Below are 26,519 nucleotides of genomic sequence, written 5' to 3'. Positions count from 1 at the left end.
CATATCGAATGTATTATGTTGTTGTTCTTCTGAGTAGAGATGCACAGATTCAGATATCAACTATTGGTCCGATCTTAACTCAAATAGCTGTGCGTTGTGACAATGGGGCTGATCTTTTCAATTATATGTTAATATAAGAACTATACACTGTATATGATGGAATTGTAATTCCTAAGTTTTAACCATTTTGTTGCTGCATCAAAAACACTGACACTGAAATTCTGGTTAATTTTCAAGATTTTGTTGCTGGTTTCCGATTCATTATTTGAATGATAAATAAGAATTCAGGATATTTATGTCTGTCACCGTGCACCTGTCTGACGACCTGGGTGAATAAAAGTGATTTTAAGGCTTTTACCTTTTCTGCATGCAGGAAGACGTTCAAAGCCTAAACTTTGTCACGGTTGCTGTTGCATTATTTTCTGTGAATCCCTCATGCACGTGAAGATATTTTGAATCCAGCATGGGAATGGCAGACTCAAAAACCGAGTTTGATTTCATAAAAATATTATTTCATAATTTTTTTATTTCCATAGTGTTAAACTATCCTCAAAAACCCTTTTATAACATAATCTAAGTTGAATCTTGCACTTTCTATTGTTGAAAAGTCAATATAATTATTATGGCTGTCCATTTTGCTATAACCACAACCAGGATGCTTAAACTACAGTTTAGCATTTCGATGCTCCAAATAATCCCACGCTCTGAAGTCTGCATGACCTACTAAACCGTTTACCGATAAGCTTCAAGCAAGGTAGACGAGAGCAAGAGAAACGTGGGATAAATATTAGACAAATACAATAAAGACATTTTACTGCCAAGCCCTCTTAAATGTGATCCCTCAGCGGCTCCTTTTCCATCCCACCACAGTTTCCTGAGAGAGAAGGAGACAGACAAATAGAGGGAGAGGTGAACAAGGTTACAGATGCAGAGAAAGGGAGAGGGAATACAAATCAAGCTTGCTGCTAAGATTAGTCTCTGAGTTTTGGGATCACAAGCTTTGAGCGAGATCTGCTCCACATATCCAGCATAATCCCTGTGCCATACTGTGAACACTTCTTCTTTTGTGTGTGTGTGTGTGTGTGTGTGTGTGTGTGTGTGTGTGTGTGTGTGTGTGTGTGACAGGGTGTTGTGTATACAGTATGTGTTTGAGTTACGGAGGAGATATTCTGCCTCAATGGGCAATGTCTTTCTACTTCTTCTTTTTTTCCACTCATCTCTTTCTCTTTGTATTCAATAAACCAAAGTTAACACTTGTATTTCATTCACTTAAAATTGCAAGACTCTCCCCAGTTTTCTTATATAATTTTTCCTTGAAACGGTGATGGCGTTTGTTGCATCATCGGATCATCCACTCAGCCATTCCATATTCTGCTCAGTGGTTTCACTAGTGTATGTGTGTAAGTGTCAATGCTTTGTGTGGGAATCAGAGTGATGGTGAGAGCAGCAAGGGGGTGGAGCTGTCTCCCATTTGGCCTGAGTTTGACCCCAGAAAGGATGGTGCTGATGGGAGGAAGGAAGGGTTTAACGGGTTTGTACAAGGACAGTTGGATCCCTCTTGGGGGTCATTTGGCCTCTCTTCATACTCCTCTTTGACCCCGACACACACCATTTTGTATCTATACACACACATTCACATTTCCATCTTTCTCCTTTTTTTTCCCTCCCGTGCAGTCTTCACTCGGGTCATGTGTCCTCTGATCCACCTCTGAGTATTTATAGCTCCTAAGCCTCGTTCCAACAAGAACCATCAGAGGCATCTTGTAAACCAAGCGTCTGTCTCCCTAATCTGGACAGTTGATTAGCTAATACACCTCTGTCAGGTCATCTGCTGCTCGCTGCACACCGCACAGGCTTGATGACACTTAACTTGAGTAACTAGTTCGTCCTCATGCATTTTCTCTCTTTATTCCTGCTCCATCTTTCTCTTTTTCAAGTCTTCCTCTAATCTCTAACTCGATTGATTTTGCCATTTTTCACTGGATGATGATGGACAATTTAAGTCATACCTAAGGCAGATTTAACGTATGGCATTTTTCATGCTTATAGTACCCTGCGTTATGTCTGAATAACTGAAATTTGCCATTAAGCAACACACACATTTATGTTCTATTTGTTTTTTAGCAATGCTAGCAATGTGGCTCTGTCGGTCAGTCCACCGCGTTGGTCCAGACTCAAATATCTCAATAACCATTCAATGGATTACAATCAGAAAGACATTCATGGCCTTGATGAGGATGAATCCTCATCCCGTGGTGACTTTTCCTCTAGCGTCACATTTGTGGCTTTGAGTGGTATGGCTTGACAATTTAATGGATTGTTATGAAATATGGTACACACACTCATGGTCCACAGTGGATGAATTGTAATAACTTAAGTGATCCTTTTGTGTTTCTCTAGCGCTATCATCTTGTAAAAATGTGTCCGATACTTTGTTTTATGACCAAATAACTGCAAATGTAGTGACAATCCTCTCATCCTCAGCCGTCTGTGTGTTTAGCGCTTATTAGCATATGTTAGCCTGCTAACATGCCAACGTCAGATGATGAACATGGTAAACAATATACCAAACGTATGTTAGCATCCCAGGTTTTAGCTCAAAGCGCTGCCATGCATAACTACAGCCCCACAGTGCTGATGGCATGTCTGTAGACTATTCTCTGCCCCACCTGCATTTACTCTTGTTCATCTCTGACTCCATATTTTTCCTGCCTGTCTCTAAATCATTACCTCCTGGCATCAAATGTAATCCTACATGCCACTTGGTTACGATTGGGTCTGGACTTCCATTAGTGAAGTCAGCCTCAGACTGAAGTCAGGTTGTTTAATAAGTGTGACTCATTGGTCTTGGGAGAAATTACTTTCCTGAAAACGTAATATGCTGCAGCTGAAGTGGTACTGTGACAGCGCACCACCTGGCTGTGTGCATTCATGTATGACAATTAAAACCAGTTGGCAAAGTGCTGTCTGCTATCTGAATCCAGCAAGTAGATATAGATAGGCGTGCCAGCAGTGTGGTGTCAGCGCTGCCTTTTTTTCTCTGAAAAACAGGAATTGTTGTCATCATGTTGTGACAGGCCGTTTCCTGCAGCCTCCTGTTTTTTTTGATGTGTTGATTTTCTGCGAACACTGGTAGTGGTTTTGCAAAACCACCCATTGTGGCGTAGCTTAACCTGACTGCTGAACTTTCAAGTTCAGCAGTCAGGTGAATTGAGCTTTATTGTTTGGCCTGTCTGCACTGCGGAGAGAAAAGAAAATAGACATCAATCACTCTGGTTGTCAGTGGATTGTTAGTGCAAACACATGGTGAGACAGCTGGTATCATGACATTTCCTCAGAGGAAATTTCCTTAATGTCATTTTCTTTTATTCCTTGCATGTGTATATTCATAATCATATCCTTGTGTGTTTATATGGTATTGGAAGTGCAAGTCTGTAAATGCTCCAGTGGTGGAGTCAGCTAGCCAGACAGCTCAGATCAACACAGGGCTGCAGCAGAAGATATTTTATACATGAGGTTGCCATGCATTGCTTAAAAGATGAGAACGCCGCCTCCATACCGATCAGAAGCATTTACTCTAGACTGTTTTAGTCTTTTTATTCCTTCAGTTTATTGATCTTTGCGGTTGAGAGTGCAGAAGAGGGTAAATGGGTCAAAGCATGTGTGCACGCTCCAGTGTTCATAATTGATGGCAATGAGGTCAGTAAATGACTCAGGAATAAAGTGGAGATGAACGTGGTGGGTGGAGTGGTTATTTTAGAGCAGGGAAAATGAGTTGAGGAGAATGCCTGTTTTCTATTTGGCTGAAGTGATGGACAAGCCTGCAGGTGGTCCTGCCAACATGACATCGCCTTGCAGAGGAACGTAATGGGGAGCGGCGTGTCACGATGCATTACAGCGAGCAGATAGATCGACTCAGGGATCCATCTCGGTTTTGTGACCCAGCCACATTTTGAGCAGATAATGAACCGGGGACAGAAAAAGATATCTAGAGAGACGCTGCAGAAGACAGAAATGAAGTAATTTGAGCAGGCGGCTGACAGGTGTGAATAGAGCACTGGAGCCAGAGGAGACTGGTGGGGTGTAATCTCCACAATTTTTTTTTGTGGGGATGAAAGAGACACGAGTGTATGTGGTGATGGATTTGTTGTTGAATGAAGATTGACATCTTACTGATTCTCACTCTCTGGACAAAAACCTTGTGACCTGAGCCCAAGAGAGTGCTGTCACGTGAAGAGCAAATGTAGCTGACAAACGACTGTGCTGTGGTCACATCAGTGCAACACCATTATCAACACACATCCTTCTGTATGAAACACAGAGCGTATGCTCCGACTGACCTTTTCTGATGTCTGTCTTGCTTGTGAACGCATTAAGGGTGTGTTAACTTGCACCCACAAGGGTTCAACCGGAGAGCTGGGTGACAGACGGAGGATGTCAGCGCAGAGCCGGGGAATCAGGGCCGTGACAGCCAGTCATTGTACCTCAGTGACTGGTATCATGCTCTCATTGTGTCCGTGTTGGGAGCAGACCCACAACAGATGCTAAACAGATAATAGACGCTGTTGTTTTTGCTCACTGATGATGTCACAGTTCAGACATTATATTAAGCTACTCTCCACACCTAATGCTCTGTGATCTCACAGATGATGTCACCATTACTAAAGTAACAGCTGTGCTTTATCGTAGAGAAAACGTGGTTATATTTGGTTGTAACGTCCAAGTCTAGATGACATATAACCCTCGTTTCAACAGCATTCTAAATAGGATATTTCCTTTTTTAAATATAGTCCTTTAATAACCCTGATCTTTATTTCTGGATATACGATCACATTCGCATGTGATAAACAAGGGCTGCTTCGAAGAGCGCGTCTCAGGTGAGCAGAAAGTTATTGAGATCCTCTGGAAAAGGCTTTGTGTGTTCAGATGAAGTAAGATTGGCGTTGTGCGATATGAAACTAAAAAAAAACATTTCCTTATTGTAGAAATGTGAATGTATGAGCATATTACACTTCACTGTTGGAAGTGTAATGTATTAAATTATGCACCGGCTGTTTTCATCTGCCTCCGTTCGTCCAGATGTGGACTTTTCATTATGAATCTCAGTTGCGGGGCCGGTGCATTGTCAATGTAACGCACTGTGTCTGTGAAATCTTTCCTTATGTGTCCAACAAGCTATTAATCATAGGAAGACACCAGTAATGGCTGTGACAGTGACTAAAGGGGCAACGTTGTGTGTGTGTGTGTGTGTGTGTGTGTGTGTGTGTGTGTGTGTGTGTGTGTGTGTGTGTGTGTATGTGTGTGTGTGTATGCACACTATACGGGTGTGATTCTGTAATGTCTGTTCTGAATCTGCTCAGATTTCTATTTTCTGCTACAAGTGTCAAGTGTCCCATTTGCTTAATGCACCAATTTACCATCCTGTCTCTTTGAGGGTCCCCCCGACTAAAACAATTCATAACCAGCTAACAGGCATGAGGACTATGCTCACTAATGGGATTCATCCACTCATAAACAAATCTGTGAAATTGCCTCTCTGGCATGTTCTGCCAATTAAATTAAAATGACTTCATTGGACCTTGTGGGATTATATACCTGGTATGATGCATACAAAGTGTATGATGGTCTCATACACACAGAGACTCAGGTTCCTCATCATTTCAAAAATAATTGACACATAACATTTTTTATGTTTTCTACCTGAATATGCTTGATTTTCTTTTTGCAGCGATCACACATTTTATTAAAGAATTCTTTTTAAAATGTATTTGCTTTTAAATGATTAAAGTAGTAATATATTAATATTTTGTCAAGTGAGATGGGCAACAATCATCTGTATTACACTTCTTCTATGATAACACATCTTTGCTGTTGAGAACATCTTATTACTTTCATGGTTTTATGTTCTATTAAGATATGTATTGTGTGTGATTTAAAATGATGTTGATAATAGAAATGACATATGCTCTGAAAGGGTCTTTTAATATACACGCAAATATTTGAGGAGAGGCTATGGGATGTCCTGAATCCCCCGAGCAGCTTTTGTTTATTACAGAGGATCAGAGGCTCATCACACCACTTTATTTACCCCAGAAATTCAGATATTTCACACATTCAGTTTGGTTTGAACACTGTTGTACTTCCTAGTTTAAGAATGGAATTTACAGAAGCCAAGAGCTTCATCAGATATCCATAATTTTTTCCAGCAGTCGAGGTTCAGCTCAGATTCTCAGAAGGACCACAGACTGCAGATCTGCCTAATCACCAGATGCCTGCTCACTAATGCATAATGCATCAGTGTTATTACAAGTCGGCAGGGAAACACAGCAGTGATCTACATTAATATTGTATCAAGCCCCTGTGACATCAAAGTCTTAATGGAGGGGTGTGTGTGTGTGTGTGTGTGTGTGTGTGTGTGTGTGTGTGTGTGTGTGTGTGTGTGTGTTCGCGAAGTAGACCCTGATGGCCTGTGCTTGGCCTCTATGGTGTCAGGTGGAGAGGTGTTATATTTGTTAATGTCTGTTCTTTGAGTTTAAACTAACAAGCTATACAAGATTAAAGACAAAAGCTCTTTGAACCATACAAGACAAAGGCTTTCGCAAAGAGTCTGAAAATATAAAAGTGAGCTCACGATTTGAAAGGAGTTTGCCGTTTATGTTCCATACGAGGCTTTGCACTTTACTTTTCTTTTTGTCTTCATCTGCATTAAATAAAAGTAAAGGTTTAAAAACTGTTAATAGTAGAACCTAGGACCCCAACATTTGGAATGCTTTTTAGGGAATGATAATTTACCTCCCTATATTATTTTTTAAACAAACACTGTCAACATTGTTTTCACTAAACAGGAGCATTTTATGGCAATTATCCTTATCATGTGATTGTTAAAGAGTTTTAAAAAAAAAATAAACCTCTAAAAATGGATGCTACAGATAAACCATGTGATGCTAAGATAACCATCTTCTGGTTGTAGCTTCATAAAGAACACACAAACATGAGAGTGGTATCAATTTTGTCCTCTAAAGCGCTTTTTTTCCCAAAATGTAGAGCTATTAAAGAGGAATATTTTCAATTAGCAACAATTCCTGCTGTAAACAACAGTGGACAGCACAAACTAGCTTGTATTTGATATGATATAAAAACCACTACATGTTGGTATTGTGACATTCTCCTCATCTCTGACATGAGCTCCTGTGTTTCCTCAGATGACAGTGCGTCGGCAGCCAGCAGTATGGAGGTCACTGACCGCATCGCCTCCCTGGAGCAGAGGGTCCAGATGCAGGAGGACGAGATTCAGCTGCTAAAGTCGGCTCTGGCCGACGTGGTGCGAAGGCTCAACATGTCCGAGGAGCAGCAGGCCACGGGCTCACGCAGAGGACCCACCAAAGGTAACATACATACATAGGCATGCTTTTTCACAGCTTCTTCAGTTTCTTCTTCTGGAGGGTCCAGAAACAGGACCAGCAGCTGACGCACATGCTTTTTCGTGGTATAGCCTTTTTCTCCTTTTTCACTTTGTTCTCTCTCTTTCCTGATGATGTCTCCTGTCCTTTTTAAATCCAGCTTATTTCCTTCCCCTTCCCCTTCCTCTTCCTATTGTCCTCTCTCCCCCTGGACTGTGTTAAACGTGCTGTGCAACATGTGTATAGATGCTGCTTTGATGAGAAAGTCTCCATCAGCAGACAGCAATGTTGGGAAGCCAGGTAGGCTGACTGTAAGTCTGCACTAACCAGGCTTGGTGTTGTGTTTACAAAAGGCACATTTCAGTCACTGCCTGCTCGCGTTATGTTGTATACACAGTGCAGTATTCCAACACGCGGCTACTTTTCGCACCCCACCGCCTGTCAATGACTGTGATCAACGGCTGAAGACACAGATACAAAACAATGTATACATTGCCCACCAGGAGAACTTTGTCTGCGATGCATATAGTCCAATAATGAATTGATCATTTCAAGTCATCAATGAACTGTCAAAACTTAGTGTTAAAAAGCTGCAAAGCACATGTGTATGCAACCTTTCTGTTAAGGACAACCCCCCTCAACATTATTTTCCTTATTCAACAAGAAGGAGCTGTTGTATTTAAAATGTATTACTTCTGAAAAATGTAACAAGTTGCCCCTGTTTCCAGTCTTTGTGCTAAGCTAAGCTAACCAGCTGTTGGCTGTAGGCTTATATTGAACCGACTGACATGAGTTGTATCAATCTTCTAATATAACTCTCATCAAGCAAGTGAATAAGCATATTTCCCAAAATGTCAAACTGTTCCATTAAGTTAGAGTTAAAACAACAATGTTCACAAATAAAAGACACTCTTAATTATTAACTGGAAAAAAAATCCAATTGATATCACTAGGCTGAATGCAGCCTGGTCTCATCTTTTCCCTGAGAAATGTAGGAAGCGTAAAGTATTTTTATTTTTGTATAAATACAGCACTTCATCAAGGAATAAGAAAGCACTGCATGTGAAATCAACTGAACAACATGTCTTTTTATGATGAAACAGAAACAGATTATGATTCTGAGCTGCTGACAGTTTTAGTCTCTGGGTGACTGAACGAATGGAGTTTTAGTTTGATTTGACTCGAGAGCTGAAGGATGACTCGGAGCTGCTTTCTCTTATTGTAGCTGCAAGGATTCAGCAGCTGGTTCCCCTCTACTGAAGCACAATAATCTGTTTTATAAAGTTTAGCCCTTAACACACACTGCATAAGGACAATCATGGACACACACAGAAACACAGAAACACACACATTCATCTTCTTTAACATGCTAACAAAATTACAACCTCAGTTTGCCCCAGCTGCATAATTACTACATGAAAGATAACAGAGCGGTGTGTGTATATGTGTGTGTGTGTGTGTGTGTGTCTGCTGGATGAAACGGGGTCTATTAAATATGTTTCACTGCAGATAGAGCTGCAGCTTGAATTTGTTATTCCTAGTGTGTGTGTGTGTGTGTGTGTGTGTGTGTGTGTGTGTGTGTGTGTGTGTGTGTGTGTGTGTGTGTGCGAGTGTGCTTGCGTGCGTGCGTGTTTGCGTGCGTGCGTGCGTGTGAATTTGCATTACATTTAGGATTTCTCTGGTGTAACAATTTCATGTGTCTTGTGATTCTGTTCAGTTATTTCATGTCTCTTCAAACTCTCACTGAAGAGCATGATATTATTGCAGAGGGAGTATGTTATGTGTGTGTGTTTAAGGCTGCAAAAAAAATGTGTACACTATACATCAAGTAAAATTACATCAAGCTTCACGGCTCAATTTAAGTTTTTATTAATACCATCATCAAAAAATAATAAAACCTGCTCCCCCAGTGCATGCTGGAAGGCTTTACACTACACCTACCTTCCTGGTGCACCAATGTGTACCTCATGTCACTAATTATCAAAATAATTGAAATATAGTTTTATTCCCGTTCTGTTGACACTTAACTTGAGTAGAAGTCTGTCTGTAAGTGAATGTGTTAACTTAACTCAAATGACACCACAGCAGCTGACCCTGCTACTGGTCTTGCATCCAGCTTTTTATTCTGAACATGCCAGTCGTTGTCCTTTTCCTTGCAGCCAGGCCAATGATTGCCACCCTGCCCTTACGGCCCACAGTAAACAACGGGGCCCTTCTACCAAAGAAAGGCAGCGGCACTCTGCCCTCCCCATCTGGATGCGGATCGAGGAAGGACACCAGCACTGCAGCCAGCAAGAGGTGAGGAAATACGTTTGCTAATGATATGCATGTAGTATGTTCTACATTATTCTATTATCCTTTATCTATTGCATTATTTTTATTTTGAAGGAGGTTATTAACTTTTTTTTGCTAACTATTCCAAAGGAGACAAACATGAAGGTTTGTGCAACAGCTCTGTCAAGTTGAGTGTTTGGTATAAATGTCTAAAGTTTAGTGTTGCTTTATTAAACCTGCAGGTCTTATTAACACTGTTCTACGTGTGTTCAATCCAGATACAGCTGCATGTACGCCAGGTTATGAGGTCTTGCAAGTATCATAAACCTTTCCAGACCTTTTATTTGTCTCGAGACATTTTTCAGTCCTGTCTGTCTGTGCCATGTCAGATCATTCAAGCCATAAATCTTCACACATCTGGCTTTTTATCAGCCAAAGCGACTGACATTTAACAAGTCTGATAAACAGAGAAACGGTAGTGTCACCTTGGCTTCTCTGTTGTGTGTGTTTATACGTGCACGTGGAGCACAGGTTATCAATCTTGTCTGTCAGGGAAACAATAGCCTTTCCCCATCTCTGGATTACATTACCATAATCAGATAAAGCTCAACAGGCAGCAGAGACCAGCTCCAATCCAAGCAGCTGTTGGTTCCTTGTGGCCTTGTTTCCTTGATTTTCAATATGTGGAGTTTTACGTCTGCTTCAGGGATGTTTTCCAAGACTTAGTTGATACTTTATTGTGCTGATTCTCACCTTAAGGTTTACCTAAGATGACAGTAAAGATTGAAATGTAACCAGTATGAGGATGGTTGACGGAAACAAACAAGCAGACCGTATAATTGCAGGAAGTGTATTGTAGTGAGCCAATAAAATACTCATTCGTAAACATTTTAAATTTCTTTTGGGTTGTTCAAACCACAGAATACAAAGCATGTGACGTCAGTGTCTGCTTGGATTTAAATGAAGCTAATTAATTACTATTGTTGCTGCTGTGCTGAATAGAGGGTTTGAATGTTCACCTCCACAGAATGTAAAACGTCTTCAGGGCATCCCCTTGACATTACATTGCAGCAGTTTCCTTTCTGTGAAAATCTCAATCCCCTTCAAAGATATGTTTGATTGGTATAAATGTAATGCTTTCAGCTTGAGTGAATAGGCACCAGTCGTCTCCTCTGTTTATCTTTACGTATTGTGTTTGTCTTTCCCATCTCCCCTCGCTTGCTTGTCCGCCCGCTTGTGCTGTCTCTCTCTCTCTGATAACGTGTCCTTTCCTACTATGATGTTATATCCTGTTTATGTCCTGTCCACCTTTATGTGATGTCCTGCAAATCCGTCCAGTTTGTTCTCTCTGTCTCGCTCTACCAGATTTCTCTACCTGCCCCTCAGGTGAGAGGATCCCCGAGTGACAGTATGTCACAAGTCCCGATATAACACCATCGCTGCATCGCAGCTCTGATGCATTCTAACCGTTACTTTCCGTTATTAAATCATCACCAAGTGACATGATAACTGTGACACTTCCCTCATTGCTAATATTCACTTTTGGTGTTTAAGTCATCGCTCTCTGTGTGTGTTGTTTACAGTCTCTGTCTGGGATTAGCGTAAACTGCAGATTGGTCACAATCCCATCAGTGTTGGCATACACACAACAGCCTTCCCCAATGCCCTGTGGCCCAATTACTATGATTCCTCGTGGGATAACGCAGCAAACAACAGTTTCTATTCTGCTCTTTACTGAATAAACACACACTGGCTCTCCAGAAGGGATAACGGCCACCGGCCAGTTTTAGGATTTGAATAGACTTTTCTCCCACAGGGTGGATTAGGTGACTGGGCCTACTGGCTATTGGATTGCTGATGGGGCCTTTTCATTGTTAGAAATGGGCAGGCTGTCTGCACATCCAATATGCAGATTTGCACACGTCTGTACTGACATTTTATTATTTTGGTAATCACCAGAGTGTCTAGGTGTTGGAAAGCAAATGATATCCATATGTATTTCTGTCTCTTTTGCTTCTGTGCAAATTATTTCCTACACTGCAGCAAAGTCTCAAAGTTTAACTTCTTTTCTTTTCTTTTTTACATGTAAAGCAATATTAAATCAGCCTTGAACTGAATTATGAAATAAATAAATCTTCCTTGTAAAGCTATTTCTGGCCTGAAAACTTTACCACCGAACAATTTTAGGAAAGCAGCGTCAGGTAGTTTTATGACCTATTCATTTCTGATCTCTTTTTGCCTCTGTCCACCTTCCACTCGCCGCAGCACTGTGAGGAGAGCCAACTCAAACGAACATGTGGGAACTCTTACACGGAAAGATTCGGGCGACTCCAAGGGCAACCGAACTCGTGCCGGATCCACCGGCAGCAATTCCAGCGGCAAAAGAAGTGACGGGTAACACAAACCTCTCGGAAAATCAGCTTTGCCCATTTCGTGACTCACACATTCGTCTTCTAGTTTGACGCTGATTTCCTTATGAAGCACTTTCAAATCAAAAACATACAATGATTTATTTGGAGGCGGGATGCTGAATGACAGCTGTCTGTTTACTCATTTACTTTGCAGCAAACAGAGGGATCCAGTGTTCAATGCAGGTAAGACCTAGCTGCAACTTCATGGCTCTGCAGCCTGACGTCTATGATGATTTCATGTTTTGATACAAACCACTGAGAGCCATTAAACACCACAAGCTCAGTTTGTCAGTTAGTAGTCAAGGCATTTTTTCTGAATAAATAAATACTTTTCAGTGCCTTGAACTGACACACAGAGGGCCACAGAAGCTACGCTGCATGTTGTTGTATCTTAAACATTCATCCTTCCCATGATCTTTTCCTTCACAAGTAACCCGTCCACTTCATCCATTACTACATCTTCACATCCAAACTTCCATTCATCTTTCCTTTTTATAATAAGTTATTTTTTATTTAAATTGAACTTCAGTTGTGTACGATTTAATATTATTCCGATACTTTTGTGTTTGGATCTCCTACTGACCATGGGTCAATAAATCTCATAACCTCTGATGTGTAGAGGAGACGTGGAGTACAAACGTAACGAGCAGCGCAAGCTTCTCAGAGCTTTCCAAATTAAATTAAATTTGACATGAAACACATAAAAGTAGCCCCATGGATTAGCTAACTGCAGTGAGATCTACTGCCGCAAATTCAAAACTCTCTCTCTCTCTCTCTCTCTCTCTCTCTCTCTCTCTCTCTCTCTATATATATATATATATATATATATATATATATATATTAATTATTTATATAAAACAAAATCTTTAGTTTGTTTAGCTTTAGTAAGTTCTATTCACATTTTTGTGGAGATTCTTCTTAACACAGCACCATGCAACCTTAGTAAGATAGCATTAGCTCAGACTTTTTTATGACAAATATTTAAAATCTTTTCAGTAGTTTGTGTGATATTTGTCAGGCAGGAGAACTAAGAGCCACACATTCAATTATGAGTTGATAGTGTTTCCTGAACTACACACAAGAATGTATTCTCAAAAATAGAAATCAGGAAACACACAGTAACAAGATGATTTAATACATATGAAATAAATCGGTATTGATCAGAATTTCCCTCTCCAGCCTTCTATTGATTTACACACCTGGCTTCAGTCCTCTTCAGTTCAGGCTGACTCACTTCATCAAACAAACTACTTTACTATTTTTTTCTTTTAACTTGAAATTATAGCAAATATGATCTACATATAAAACAAACTAATACTAATAATGTTCTTTGAATATTTTAAAACTGAAACCATGAGATTACTACAGGGTTAATCATCACCATTGTGCCCTACTGTTACTGGACATTTTAATTCATTATAGACCATCCTGTAAAGCGGCCCCGATCAGGGCAGCACCAGGGACAGAAACTGCCACGAGATGAAAGTGAACCAATACAAACGATAATTGCAGCAATAAATTCTTCCACTATAATGCTTACCTGCAATACACGATACAAGTAATTACATGCAAAGTGGTTTGTTTGATACAGCTAAATGGGCTGCTAGTCATTTATGTGGTAGTTGTTTCTAACTGTCTCATTTTTAAGAAAAGTTAGAAAAAATAGAGAAAAAATGCTGGAAAAGAAATCTGCGTTTTCTTTCTTTGTAGATTGTTAAAAAAAAACAAAAAAAACAAGCCAATTAAATCCCTTGCCACATAGGAGCAGAAGGTTTGACACATAAACTGATTCATTAAGAGCATGCAGGACAGTGGGTGCTGTTCGTAAACACCAGGAAACAGGAAGTGCACTCATATTAGGACAGACCAGGAAGTGAGGAAGCCATGCCAACCCTCACCTGGTTCTTGTGTCTTTCTCTGTGACCTTTACAAGGGATGCGACGTGTGACCCACTGCAAAGGTAGGCTCCCCCCTCCCCTTGCCTAAAGCCCCCGGCCCACACAGCTCTCTGGACACTGCAGATGATTTGTTTTGACCTCTGTACATGCATCACCTCTGGTCTGGCTGCAGTGCAGAAGCTAAAGATAAAATAAGGTCTATTATTTTGAAATTGGTATCCTCTTTGGACGTCTCTTCCTAAACATTCTGATATCCAAAACTTTAGAGGTTTCCTTCGGTGTGATGATCAAAGAGCTGTCCAGACAGGGGCAGGAGTGGGTTGACACAGTGTGTGTGTGTGTGAGAGAAAGTTACATTCCTTTTATTGTATTTAGACACACACATAAACCCTGCCTAACCTCCACTGAGAGCTACGTTGGAGTGACTGCAGTGTTTGCACTTTGTCTCCACACTCGTTGTTTAACTGCAGTTGAAGCCGCTGCTTCACCAACTGTGTGTGTGTGTTTGCTCGCAGCCTCACTTTTGCTCGTAGGCATTTAGTTTCTGTCACCATAGTAACAACACAAAGATTTCTGACACTTGCTTCCTCACAGCCGCTTCGAGCAAACACCAGCCACATCGGTTCTGTTCTCGCTGCAGCTCAGCAAGTCAATTTGCCGCTACTCTTATTATATTTACAGCCCTCTAAATGAATATTTGCATTACAAACACATTCAGTTCCTATTGAAGTCTGGTTGATTGACCTGCTTGTAGTTTTCTCACATGACCTGAAGTGTGTATGTTTGTGTGTAGTCCCCTTCAGCAAGTACTCACAAAGCTGCCAAGAATTTAACTAAATGACTGGAGTTTAAGCTTATTTCGTCCCAGACATATTGTTGTTAGGCCTTCTCTTTACAGGATAATTTATTATTAAAAGATAATCTGAGCATTTTACCATCGAAAGCATCTAGACCAGTCTCAACCTTTTAGGCCCTTTAAAAGGAAACAGCTTCTGCTTGCGTCCCCTCATCACAGGTACATTTTCATGTTTAATCCAAGAGGGATTTGGTCCCCTAAACCTCTCAACTTGTTTTCTCAGAATAATGATTAGAGGTCTGAAGACGTAAAGCTATGCAGTAATTCACAAGACAAAACAAGACGAGTATTTCCTAAGATTTCCTGGAAAGAACAATGTAAAACATTGTTGATTGAAGGATAAATGAGAATGTTCTGGAAAGAAAAGCACAATTAAAACCCAAGTAAATATTGTATTTGAGTAGTCATTTATTATTGGAAATTTTACTCTCCAAATATCTAGAATTGTATGTTGCCTGTTTTTGCATGTTCAGCTGACCAATATACTCTAAATTACACTAGCTAGCTAGAATCTACATGGAATGTGTGCATCAAAACATTGAATTTAGTTCTGTCCTGCCCCTTTTTAAATCATCTCTCAATTCTCAGGTTAACCTTGTGACCTCTTGACTGGGTCCCTGACCCTTTTGGTTTAGAACCACTGATTTAGACCTGTGAGGCAGGATCTTACTGATGAGACAGTGGGGGAAAAAAAGGTTTTACTTAATTAACCCCAAACTTAACTACTGCTTTAAGATAAGATCCCAGTGTTTGATCACACTCTCAACATGCTGGTTGTGTATAATAGGAGTCAGTTTCCCTACTTTCCTTTATGTGTTTTACCAGTCTTATAATGCTTTTACTAAGTGTGACACAATAAACAGCCATTACATCTGTCTAACGTATTCCACCAACCTCCTCCACCCTTTACGTTTCTTGCTCCTTCGCTCTGCTTGTCCCCATTTGGCCCCTTCCACCCAACCGGCCTTGACAACCTCCACCACTCGACTCGATCATGGGCTCCTCTGCTCTTTTCCCCCGTCTACATTATAGTCACAGTACAGATTTACCTCAGCCGCTCTGCCAAACGGAAGGGGACTAGTGGCAGCCTCGCTGCTTCGTCTGTCACAGCCCGCTCAGCCACCGGCCCCCAACAAACCTCAGAGAGCAGCAAGGCAGGCATGGCCAGAAATGGTGGTGCTGGCAAGGTGCCACCGGTCAGAAAACCTCAGAGTTTTAACCTTCAGTTAAAAAAGACAGGGAGTTTGTCATCGTACTCTCCCCTTGATACACCCAGTTATCGCAGCCCCATTAAGTCTCCCAGCCAGTACTTCCAGATTTGTTACTAGCTAATCAAGTCCGGAAACACAGAATAGCAACTCTCACTTTCCTAGATATCAATGTGTTTATTCCAGTTATCAAGCTGCATCGTGCCCGAGCCGCTCCGTACAGAGAAAATTCATGCTTTCATATCAGATCTGTACCATGAAAAACACCATATGGCGACGTGTTCGTCCCAAAGAAGTTGCAAAGAAATGGCAGCTTTTTTTAGCATCACCTAATAAAAACATATCCAAAATAAAATCCATAAAAATCCATTATGTTACCTTACATTTTATTTTTTTCTTCCAATGAGCATTAACAAAAAAAACGTTTCTGGACATTAATAGTTCATTTTGGTTGTTTTGGTTCTTTTTAATGTTTTCTGCATGACTTTTTGTTTATAAATTGCTGAGAATTTCTCATTATGCCCGTTTCTAAGCTTGAAACATTATTTATTTTTTTTCATAACATTTCCATTGCTCTGCTTGTGTCTGCATTTTATGTTGGTTAACCTCTGCTGTGAGCTGAATATTTATGAGTATTGAAAGTGTTTGCAGTCTATTTTGCGCTTTTGTTGTTATAATAATGTATTTGGAATGACTAATAAAGTCAGTTAAAAAGCTTGTTTGTTTGCAAATTCTGTCATTTGTTGTCTTTAATTGAGTCCATTTCCTATCACAACTCTCCATTACCCTCTAATCCTGTCACACCATCAACAGTCACCCTTGTCATTCACATCATAATAACATATTGTATTATGCTTCAGTGTCATGTCTGTGCTTTTTAAATGTTATACTGACATGATTCCAGCCTTCACATCTTTGTTTTCCTACTTGTATATTATCTCACTGATCGTTTCTGTTGCTTTTTCTAGAGGAAGGTTATGTGAAAATGTTCTTGAAAGGTCGCCCCGTCACCATGTACATGCCCAAAGACCAGGTGGACCGCTACTGCCTGGAGGCCAGAGCCGACCTGCCCAGCAACAAACTCAAACTGGACTGGGTGTATCCTTTCTTATCTTTCAATTTGTTTTGCCCGGGTAATTTTCTGAGGAAATAAGAAGTCCTGCTTGCTCTTTGGAAAGTTTTGAAAAGTAATCTTCTGAAGAGAGTAAATCCAGATTGTACTGTGATGTAGTTGAGAGAGGAAGCTGACAACACTGTCGTCTCCTCTCTCCCTGCTTGTCAGAGTAGATCTGCTCCGATGTTCATTTTCCCCGTGTGGTGCTGCCGCAGTTGGAAACGGGCTCATCGCTCTGCAGCCTGCAGTGTGTAATACACACAGGCTGAGGCACGACCAGTCAGCAGCTCCTCTTGTGCTCTTTTATTTTGTTTCATTTTGTGGTTTCTCTCCTTCATTTGGTGATGAAAGAATGAATGTCGTTTGTTATTCAGTCGAGCAGCAACCCAATTGCGGAAGAGCCGCGAGGGAGACAAAGAATAGATTAAATCTGAAGAATTTGAACACAAACGCACACACTCGTAGAAATATATGTGGGCTGCAATTTCATATATGTAGTCAATGGACTAGTGTGCAGATAGGAATAGACACATGCACACAGCGTCTGAATGTGAGTCGTTTAATGTGTTTTTGTTTCTTACATTCATGTTAACTAACAGATAATATTGCGAAATGTTACACCTGCTTGTTGGTGTCAGCAAATCGAAAATTAACCTTTCTGCCCTGCAACAAAAAAAAAATCATTAACGATTACTTTGCCAATTATTTTCTCCATTCATCGTTTGGTCTATGAAACATAAGAAAAATCCCTGTGCACAGTTCCCACGCTGCTGTCTTCAAAGTTGTTGTTCGGTCCAACAGTCTAAAACCAAAAGATATTCAATTTAGAGCAGCAAGAAGACAAAAGAGCAGCTGATCTTCATTATCGGAAGCTTTAAGTGGGGATTTGGCATTTTTGCTTGAAAAAATGACAACATATTCTTTCAGTCAATTAGTTGTTTAAGCTTTACTTTGGATATATTTTGTGTTTTATTTCTTGACCTTCTGTGATGTCCAGTTATGGTTACCGCGGCCGAGACTGTCGCTCCAATCTTTACCTGTTGCCCACTGGAGAAACGGTGTACTTCATCGCCTCGGTGGTCGTCCTGTTCAACGTGGACGAGCAGCTGCAGCGACACTACACCGGACACACGGATGACATCAAATGGTGAGAGGCACCTGGGGATTATTATGGGGATTATGAAAAGCACACACTAGCCTGAGGTGACGCTTTGGTCATCTACTGCCGCCTCGTAACACATCTGTCATCTGCCTTTCGTCTTGTTTCCTTGTTAGAGTTCATACACATCATTTCGATAATCCTCACAGGCCGGAGAGTTCTTTCTTTTCTTGATACCTTTACGTGCAGTGTAACTATATGATGAGGGGAAGTAAAGAGTAAGACGAGTGAACTAAAGGGTTGGTGTGTCTTGGCATGAGGCATTTGTACACAAGCATGAAAGTGTAGAACGGTGACCTTGGGGTTAATAATTTCAAATGAATAATGAAGACTTTGGATTACAGATCAAAGGATTTTGATCTATTTCTTACTCCTTTGAAGATGAAGACGTGTTCAAGCTTCACACATGCTATGAGCTGCTACACCGCCGAACCCAAAATGGAATGAATCTATCTTAAACGATTTAATTTCCCCCTCACATTAGTACAGACGGTGTGTGGTAGCTACAGTGATGATCGTATTCACAGCTTTAAAAGCCTCCTTTCATGTTGTGCGATCACGTTGCTCATCTTTATTCAAACTGTCCTTTTGATGTTGAAAGGCTTTTAACTGTTTTCACGTCTTCCTCTTCACCAGCCTGGCTGTCCACCCTGATAAAATTACCATAGCAACCGGTCAGGTGGCGGGCACCTCTTCGGATGGAAAAGTAAGTGAGGTTGATATTTTATTACTTTAGTATTCAATGTCTGGTTTATTAGTGAGTGAGGTGTTTTTCTATTTTATTTAATAAATGATGTTTTATCCAGCTGGTTCCGCCAATTCTGCTTAATAAACAGACTGAGAAGTTCACTTTTATTATCAATGCCTTACGTTGCATCATACTGATCGTACGCCTCTCGCTCGTGTGTGTGTGTGTGTGTGTGTGTGTGTTTTTTTCTGGTAGCAGCTGGCTCCTCATGTGCGTGTGTGGGACTCTGTTAGCCTCAACACGCTCCATGTTCTAGGTGCAGGCTTCTTTGACCGAGCTTTGGTCTGCCTTGCTTTCTCCAAGTCGGTGAGGAAACGCCACCAATACACTTAACAAGCAGTTTAGGGCAATTTTGTTCTGTGCTGCGTTTCCATTTTGTTGGTGAATAAAACATGGTTTTGTGTCTGTTTCTGTGTGTCAGAATGGAGGGAATACATTGTGCGTCGTAGACGACTCCAATGACCACGTCCTCTCTGTCTGGGACTGGCAGAGAGAGGACAGACTAGCCGAGGTCAAGGTATGTGTGCATGTTCTTTAATTAAGACATCACCTGGCATACTGCTCAAATCATTTGGGTGTAAATGTAGATGTGTTGTGTGTTTCTCCTCAGTGCTCCAACGAGTCAGTGTTTGCTGCAGACTTTCACCCGACAGACAGCAACATCGTAGTGACCTGCGGCAAATCCCATCTCTATTTCTGGAATCTGGAGAAAGGCGTGCTGGTGAAGAAGCAAGGACTGTTTGAGGTGAGACAACCACATGTTATTGTCAATATTGTAAAGCAATAATGTTTGCTATAGAGGCACCAAAGCAATCATAACAGCATGTGGTATGATATGATCCCATTTATTGCTATACAAAGATAATTAATGGGAGAAAAATGAAACAATATGTGTGTTCTTGTGTTTCTTGCAGAAACAGGAGAAGCCTAAGTTTGTATTGTGCGTGACCTTCGCAGAAAATGGAGACGCCATCACAGGAGACTCAAGTGGGAACATCCTGGTGTGGGGAAAAGGCACGTTAATTAATTAATTTGATTAACTTTTATTGATGCATAGTGGTCCAATGAGATCTCTTTTTGTCTCTGACTTATCGATCACACTGTGTGACTGTCTGTCTGTCTGTCCATCCGTCTCTGAATCTACATAATCAAGCGCTCCTTGACCTTTATGTCCGTCTTGTCTTGTCTGTGTCACACAGGCACTAATCGCATCAGCCACGTGATCCAAGGAGCTCACGAAGGCAGCATCTTTGCTCTGTGCATGCTGAGGAACGGCACGCTGGTATCTGGAGGTAAAGACCGCAGGCTCATCTCTTGGGACGGTAGCTACCAGCAGATTCAAACAGTGGAGGTGAGGAAAAATAAAGAATTTGAAATGCATAAGTCATACTTTAAAGAAGTATTTTTATTTCAATAATGCCTGGGTTTTGTTCATGTTTAGTGAAAGAGCTCTACAGCATCCTAACGATCTGATTTGATATTACCACATTCTGTTAATATTTTATTAAAATGCTAAGCTGCATATCCAGCTCCTTCTTTTAAAGTAGGTTGCTTATATTAGTCAGATATTGCTCTCTTGCAGGGGAGGCACACTTTGCATTCTGAATGCTGCACCGTATCATAAATATTACAGAGGATGAGATGAGTTTGTGCTCTCAGTGAGATTCATAGATATTTATAATGTTGCTTATTATGGACCACTCATGACTTGTCTGCTCTACAGAGACCAGATTATGCAGTAAAAGATATATTGACATTTAATCTGGCAAAATGTAAACGGATGGTTTACATGATGATTGTATTTCCTCCACAGGTGCCTGAGTTGTTTGGCCCAATCAGGACCATAGCAGAGGGCCGAGGGGAGACGGTGCTCATTGGGACCACCAAACACTTTGTTTTGCAAGGCAGTTTGGATGGAGAGTTCATGCCTATTACGCAGGTAGATAATAATAATAATAATAATAATAATAATAATAATAATAATAATAATAATATACTATACTAACACTGCAGCCAATGACTATTTTCTGCCAGTTATTTTCTTGATTCATCCATTCATTATTTGGTCTCTCAAATGTTAGAAGATTGGTTGGGAAAAAGGTCAAAGAGTCCGATGTGAATTTTTATAATGTCTTATTTTGTGTGACCAAAGTGAAGGTTTCATTTGAAAGGCTATGATATTGTAGCAAGAAGTAATGGAAGAAAACTCTCCCTTCTCCAGGGTCACACTGATGAGTTGTGGGGTTTGGCGGTCCACCCCTGCAAGCCTCAGTTCCTCACTTGTGGCTATGACAGGCAGGTCTGCCTGTGGGACTCAAGTTCCCATCACCTCGTCTGGACCAAGAGTATGGAAGTAAGTTTAGCCAACAACGCCACCCTGTGGTCAATCACTGGAATTACACAGCACACAACACAACGAATCGGCCACTATTTTGACCACTTCTGATGTCCCTGAGAACCAACAAGAACTGTACATTTAGCATCTAAAATCTATACATGTACATGAAACAACATTAAATTACCTTCAAATATATATTTTAGTGTCAAACTCTGAGCTTCTCTGGACAGAATAATGTTTATGAAAACATCCAAATGAAGTAACGATAAAGACAACACAAAAACTGTATTGAACTATATGGTGAATATAAATATTATCACTAAAAACATTTTGAAAGATGGGAAAGGTGTATTGAAGCAGAAGACTGCTAACAAGTTTGTATTTGATTAAAAAGCACACCTAGTATAGAATTTAAGTTTATTTAAGTATTTGCTTTCCATAATTACCGTCAATGTGTTCTATATGATAATGAAATTAATTTGAATATATGAAGTAGGATTCCTTTTTTTAAATGTGTATATATATCTATATATATAGATATATATATCTATCTATATATAGATATAGATATATATCTATCTATATATATATATATATATATATATATATATATATATATATTTATTTTATCTTTAAATATTTTGTTCTGTATTTAGGCCTCTTGTTTTGGCATACTGTATAGTATGTTGTTTGTTTGTGTTTATTAAGATGTATTGTTTTGATTTTGTATTCTGTTTTCTCTTTGTTTATTTATTCATATTAACACGTAACACAAAACCCATTTTGAAGTACGGGGGGGATTAATGTACTCTTCCTGTATGTAACAGGATGCTGCCCAATCAGCAGGCTTCCACCCATCTGGAGCTGTGGTTGCCATAGGAACCCAGACTGGCAGGTAAGGATCACCCCTTCACCAAACCTCAGTAAATACAGTGATTATGTGACAGTCATTTGTACAATCCTCCAGAGCAGATCTTCAAAAGCTTGAGCTGTGTTTGCTCCTGCAGGTGGCTGGTGCTGGACTCTGACTCTAAGGATCTGGTCACAATGCACACAGACGGGAATGAACAGCTGTCTGTTGTGTGCTACGGGCCAGGTATGGTGACACAGTGTTGTTCTTACTGTCTCTTTTCCTTTTGGTTATTTGGAAATGTACAGCACAATCATCATCCTGTCTTTTTTTTATTTAGATGGTAACTTCTTGGCCATCGGTTCCCACGACAACTACATCTATATCTACGCCGTGGCAGAAAACGGGAGGAAGTACAGCCGAGTGGGGAAGTGCTCGGTGAGCACCTGTATTTATCATCCCGCCCCTTTTCTAAACTCCACTATTTTTAGTTCCATCCAGCATCATCTTGATATTTAGTTCCCTCCTCAGCTCTATATTTGCCTCCACTCTGTACACCCTGTTCTTTGTGTGTGTGTGTGTGTGTGTGTGTGTGTGTGTGTGTGTGTGTGTGTGTGTGTGTGTGTGTGTGTGTGTGGATGCAGAAGCTATAAAATGACAAAGGACATAAGCTGAGTCATACACTGCTGCAGCTACATAAACGTAATCATTGGGGGATGCAATATCAAATCAAATGCATATTTTTAGGATTTGTTCTGGTGCTTGACGCACCATTTTGCTTCCATGGACACGTGGAAGTGCCTGTGAAGGTAAATGATCTAACGTGGTCCTTTTGTGTCAAATCTCAGGGTCACTCTAGTTTCATCACCCATCTGGACTGGTCAGTGGACTCCCAGTACCTGGTGTCAAACTCAGGGGACTATGAGATACTGTATTGTAAGTATGATCACACGTCTTTGCTGTTTAGTTGGTATGCTCTGCAGCAATGTCAGTTGCTGTTTGTAAACACATAGTATTCAAAGTTAGCAGTCGAGTGTGGCCTGTGTGTGTCTGTGTGTTTGTGTGTCTGTCTGTCTGTGTGTGTGTGTCTGTGTGTGTGTGTGTGTATGTGTGTCTGTCTGTCTGTGTGTGTGGCTCCGCTTGGTTGAACTGACACTCTGATGGCAGCACAGCACAGGAGAGGGATGAATAGCAGGAAATTCCTGCATATTATATCTTCAATGCAATGTATGTGTCTGGAAAGAGTTGATGTTGGCCCCTTAAACCAATGGTTTTAAATCAACAGTAGTTCTCTATTACCATTTTTTTAACAGCACCCATGATACTGATTTATATTAAAACATGTTGTGTGTTTTGCTTGTGTGTTTCCCCAGGGATCCCATCAGTGTGTAAACAGGTTGTCAGTGTGGAGACCACCAGAGACATTGAGTGGGCCACCCACACCTGCACTCTGGGCTTCCAGGTCTTCGGTAAGTGAAGACTCCTTCCCTGTCCTCTTTAGGTGAGTGTTTATGTTTTAATGTCCCATCAATAGATGTCTCTGTGCCCTCTCTGCTCCTCAGGCTTGTGGCCCGACGGCTCCGATGGCACCGACATCAACGCCGCCTGCAGGTCCAGTGATAAAAGCCTTCTGGTTACCGGAGATGACTTTGGGAAAGTCCACCTATTCTCATACCCATGTTCCCAGTTCAGGGTAAGATACAGTGTACTGGGTCACCCTGGTGGCTCTCTGGGTAGAGCGGGGGCACCATGTACCCATGGCCCTTTGCTGCATCTCGTCTCTTCTCTCCCATGTTTATCTAATGAAGGCAAAAAGCCCGAAAAGATAAAATAATAATGTAAATATTGAGATTAAGCCCTTGTATTCACATTTTATGGAAAGACACTATTCTTTATTTATTTTTCCTGTCAGGCTCCCAGCCATGTGTATGGTGGCCACAGCAGTCACGTGACCAACGTGACCTTCCTGTATGACGACGGCTACCTGGTGTCAACTGGAGGGAAGGACATGAGCGTGATGCAGTGGAGGATCGTCTGAGGGAGCCGGCAGAAACAGACACTGTTGTTTTATTACTGCTGCCGGGGGCCTGAAACCCAGCCGGAGCAAACTGAACTGAACTGAGCTGAACTGCACTAAACTGAACCAAACCAAACTTTAATTAACTCATGAGCTAAAAAAGGTGGATCTGCTGAACTGAAGTGAATTGACAGAAGAGGAACTCAAGGTTTTCTTCCTGATCTGCTCTCAGATCCCAAATGAGACAAACTGTTGGAGGTGTTTTATGCAGTTGCTTGAAATACAAAAATCCTGAATATTTCACCTTTTCTTTTATCACAATACATGTAAAAAAAAAAGAAGAAAGTCTCTCACATACTGTAGCCAAGTCCCCAATGAAACAAACAGATCAAATCAAACTAAACAGAACCAAAGGCTCTGACTTTCTGACTGCATGTGCAGAGTTTCACTGTTCTTGTGTTGTGGACACTCACCACAGATGATGGACTGAAGGTTCATCACTGCGCTGGAGATCCAAGAGCATTGGAACAAAAACTGTGTACGGAAAGAAAGAACAGAGGGATTTTCTAATTGTTGAACTTTTGTGTATTTTGTATTTAACAACTCAGGAAAACACTAGTAAAGCAGAACTCGTCTTTTATTAACATTCACATATCAGGACGAGCCCTAAACACAGCTCACTAAAACATACAGAGAGGTATCAACTACGGTTAATATCAGATTCAACTGTTCAACCATTATTGATTTATTTGCATTGACTAATTCTGACTGAAAACTACCAATACAGTCGTGATGATCATTAGATACAGCAAGGTTCAGCCAGATGTGATGTTAATCACCATTTGGAACGATCATCCTTTAAGGGCAATGAACATCAATCAGTGAGTTAGGATTTTAACTTTTGTTTTACACTACAATATCTGAACACGTTCTACGTTTTTGCTTCCAGGTTTTAAAAGAGGCACGTTTCCTATTATTTATTGATTTAAGAGTCAAATCTTTCACTTCCAATTTCAGTTCCTTTGAGTTTTTCCCTGAAATACATCCGTGTTTAGTCCCTTATGTTTACATTTACTAAGAGGCTTGGAGCAGCTAATGAGCAAAATGTAGCTGATACAGTGTTTAAAGTGTTTTCCGATCTTTGGAATGGGTTCTTGTGTCTTGCCTTTGCCTCGAGGTGCAAGGAAAATGAAAAGCAAGCATGTTTTTTTTTTGTGTGTTTTTTTTTTTTTCAACAATGTGAATGAAGCCTTTTAAAATCTGCATATATCTGCATTTTACTGCACCGGGATCACTTTAGAAAGGAGAAGGATGAGACCATTACACTGTACCTGTTTACGTCTGATGTGCTGCTGAGTTGTGCACCATCAGTCACTGGCAAGTGATTTAACTGAACTGAACCTTCTTGAGTGTTTTTTTTATATAATGCACTGCTTCAGAATGAAAAACATACAGCAGGTCAATTTACCTGCATAATAGAAAAGCAAATTCCCATTTAGTACTCACCGGAGCTTTTCACGACCCAATAACGTCTGTTTTAAATGTTCCCAGCTGCGTTCTGTCCGTAGGCCTACTGTACGTCACACCCCTCATCTTACTGTCAACACTAAGCCAATATTACACACACATGCATGAATACACCAGATTATTTTGACAGGGGTTCAGTGGCAGATTTATTAGACCATAACTGCCACTGATAGAGGCATGTTGGTGTTGTTTTGAAAGCCTGGCTGATGGCTGATTGTTGGAGTTGTGTTATCAGGAAAACCACTCAAATCTATCAGCAGTGATATAGTTAGCACTCTAAAACGATCGCTTTACCATTAAACACCTGGGGCTGCAGAATACCATTGAACCTTTAACCATGTCTGAAAGTAAATGCAACATGAAATTCCTCTGACTGTGTCTTATATTTTCCACTACATCATTTTTAGATTTAAATTTTGTGGGTTTCTTTATTTTACATAATCTTTATTTCAAGACGAATATTGATCAACATCTCTGCGATGTTACGTATAAATATAATATAAGTATACTCTTGCAAGGTTTATATTTCCTTATATTAAAAAAGAACATATAGTAGTGAAACATTAATTGTATGGGCATCTTCCTACAGCATAGTGCCTTCCTTAAAGCTTGCTCTGACCACCATAACATTGTATAGTAATACTCGTCCTCATACTCGTGATCTCGGGGGGAGGAGGGGGCGTCAGTGGGCTGCACGTGTGCGTCTTGGCCGCTGGTGG

At 40.7% G+C, this 26,519-nt stretch overlaps 1 protein-coding gene across 3 annotated transcripts in view; it reads left to right on the top strand.

Moving 5' to 3' along the window:
• The window catches only part of eml1 (EMAP like 1), a 47,724-nt gene extending 21,556 nt beyond the window's left edge, over positions 1 to 26,168 (top strand). For 2 of the 3 annotated variants that reach the window (XM_034525452.1, XM_034525449.1), the window contains exons 2-23: positions 7,203 to 7,385; positions 9,560 to 9,698; positions 11,940 to 12,068; positions 12,240 to 12,268; positions 14,019 to 14,045; positions 17,016 to 17,145; positions 18,159 to 18,308; positions 18,957 to 19,026; positions 19,267 to 19,374; positions 19,490 to 19,585; positions 19,679 to 19,813; positions 19,983 to 20,082; positions 20,268 to 20,419; positions 20,882 to 21,007; positions 21,290 to 21,421; positions 22,234 to 22,301; positions 22,414 to 22,502; positions 22,597 to 22,694; positions 23,105 to 23,192; positions 23,630 to 23,725; positions 23,819 to 23,949; positions 24,169 to 26,147. In XM_034525452.1, the coding sequence (XP_034381343.1) occupies positions 7,203 to 7,385; positions 9,560 to 9,698; positions 11,940 to 12,068; positions 12,240 to 12,268; positions 14,019 to 14,045; positions 17,016 to 17,145; positions 18,159 to 18,308; positions 18,957 to 19,026; positions 19,267 to 19,374; positions 19,490 to 19,585; positions 19,679 to 19,813; positions 19,983 to 20,082; positions 20,268 to 20,419; positions 20,882 to 21,007; positions 21,290 to 21,421; positions 22,234 to 22,301; positions 22,414 to 22,502; positions 22,597 to 22,694; positions 23,105 to 23,192; positions 23,630 to 23,725; positions 23,819 to 23,949; positions 24,169 to 24,294 (2,402 nt within the window). In that variant the 3' untranslated portion in view covers positions 24,295 to 26,147. Of the gene's footprint in view, positions 1 to 7,202; positions 7,386 to 9,559; positions 9,699 to 11,939; positions 12,069 to 12,239; positions 12,269 to 14,018; positions 14,046 to 17,015; positions 17,146 to 18,158; positions 18,309 to 18,956; positions 19,027 to 19,266; positions 19,375 to 19,489; positions 19,586 to 19,678; positions 19,814 to 19,982; positions 20,083 to 20,267; positions 20,420 to 20,881; positions 21,008 to 21,289; positions 21,422 to 22,233; positions 22,302 to 22,413; positions 22,503 to 22,596; positions 22,695 to 23,104; positions 23,193 to 23,629; positions 23,726 to 23,818; positions 23,950 to 24,168 lie in introns of all 3 variants that reach the window. The other variant, XM_034525450.1, reaches the window with a different exon arrangement.
• The last annotated feature ends 351 nt before the right edge of the window (positions 26,169 to 26,519 follow it).

The sequence above is a fragment of the Cyclopterus lumpus genome, chromosome 22 (genome assembly GCF_009769545.1).
Source record: "Cyclopterus lumpus isolate fCycLum1 chromosome 22, fCycLum1.pri, whole genome shotgun sequence".
NCBI classification, from domain to species: Eukaryota; Metazoa; Chordata; class Actinopteri; order Perciformes; family Cyclopteridae; genus Cyclopterus; species Cyclopterus lumpus.
The sequence above is the reverse complement of the archived record's forward strand: the minus strand, read 5'-3'. Positions and strand labels throughout refer to the sequence as shown.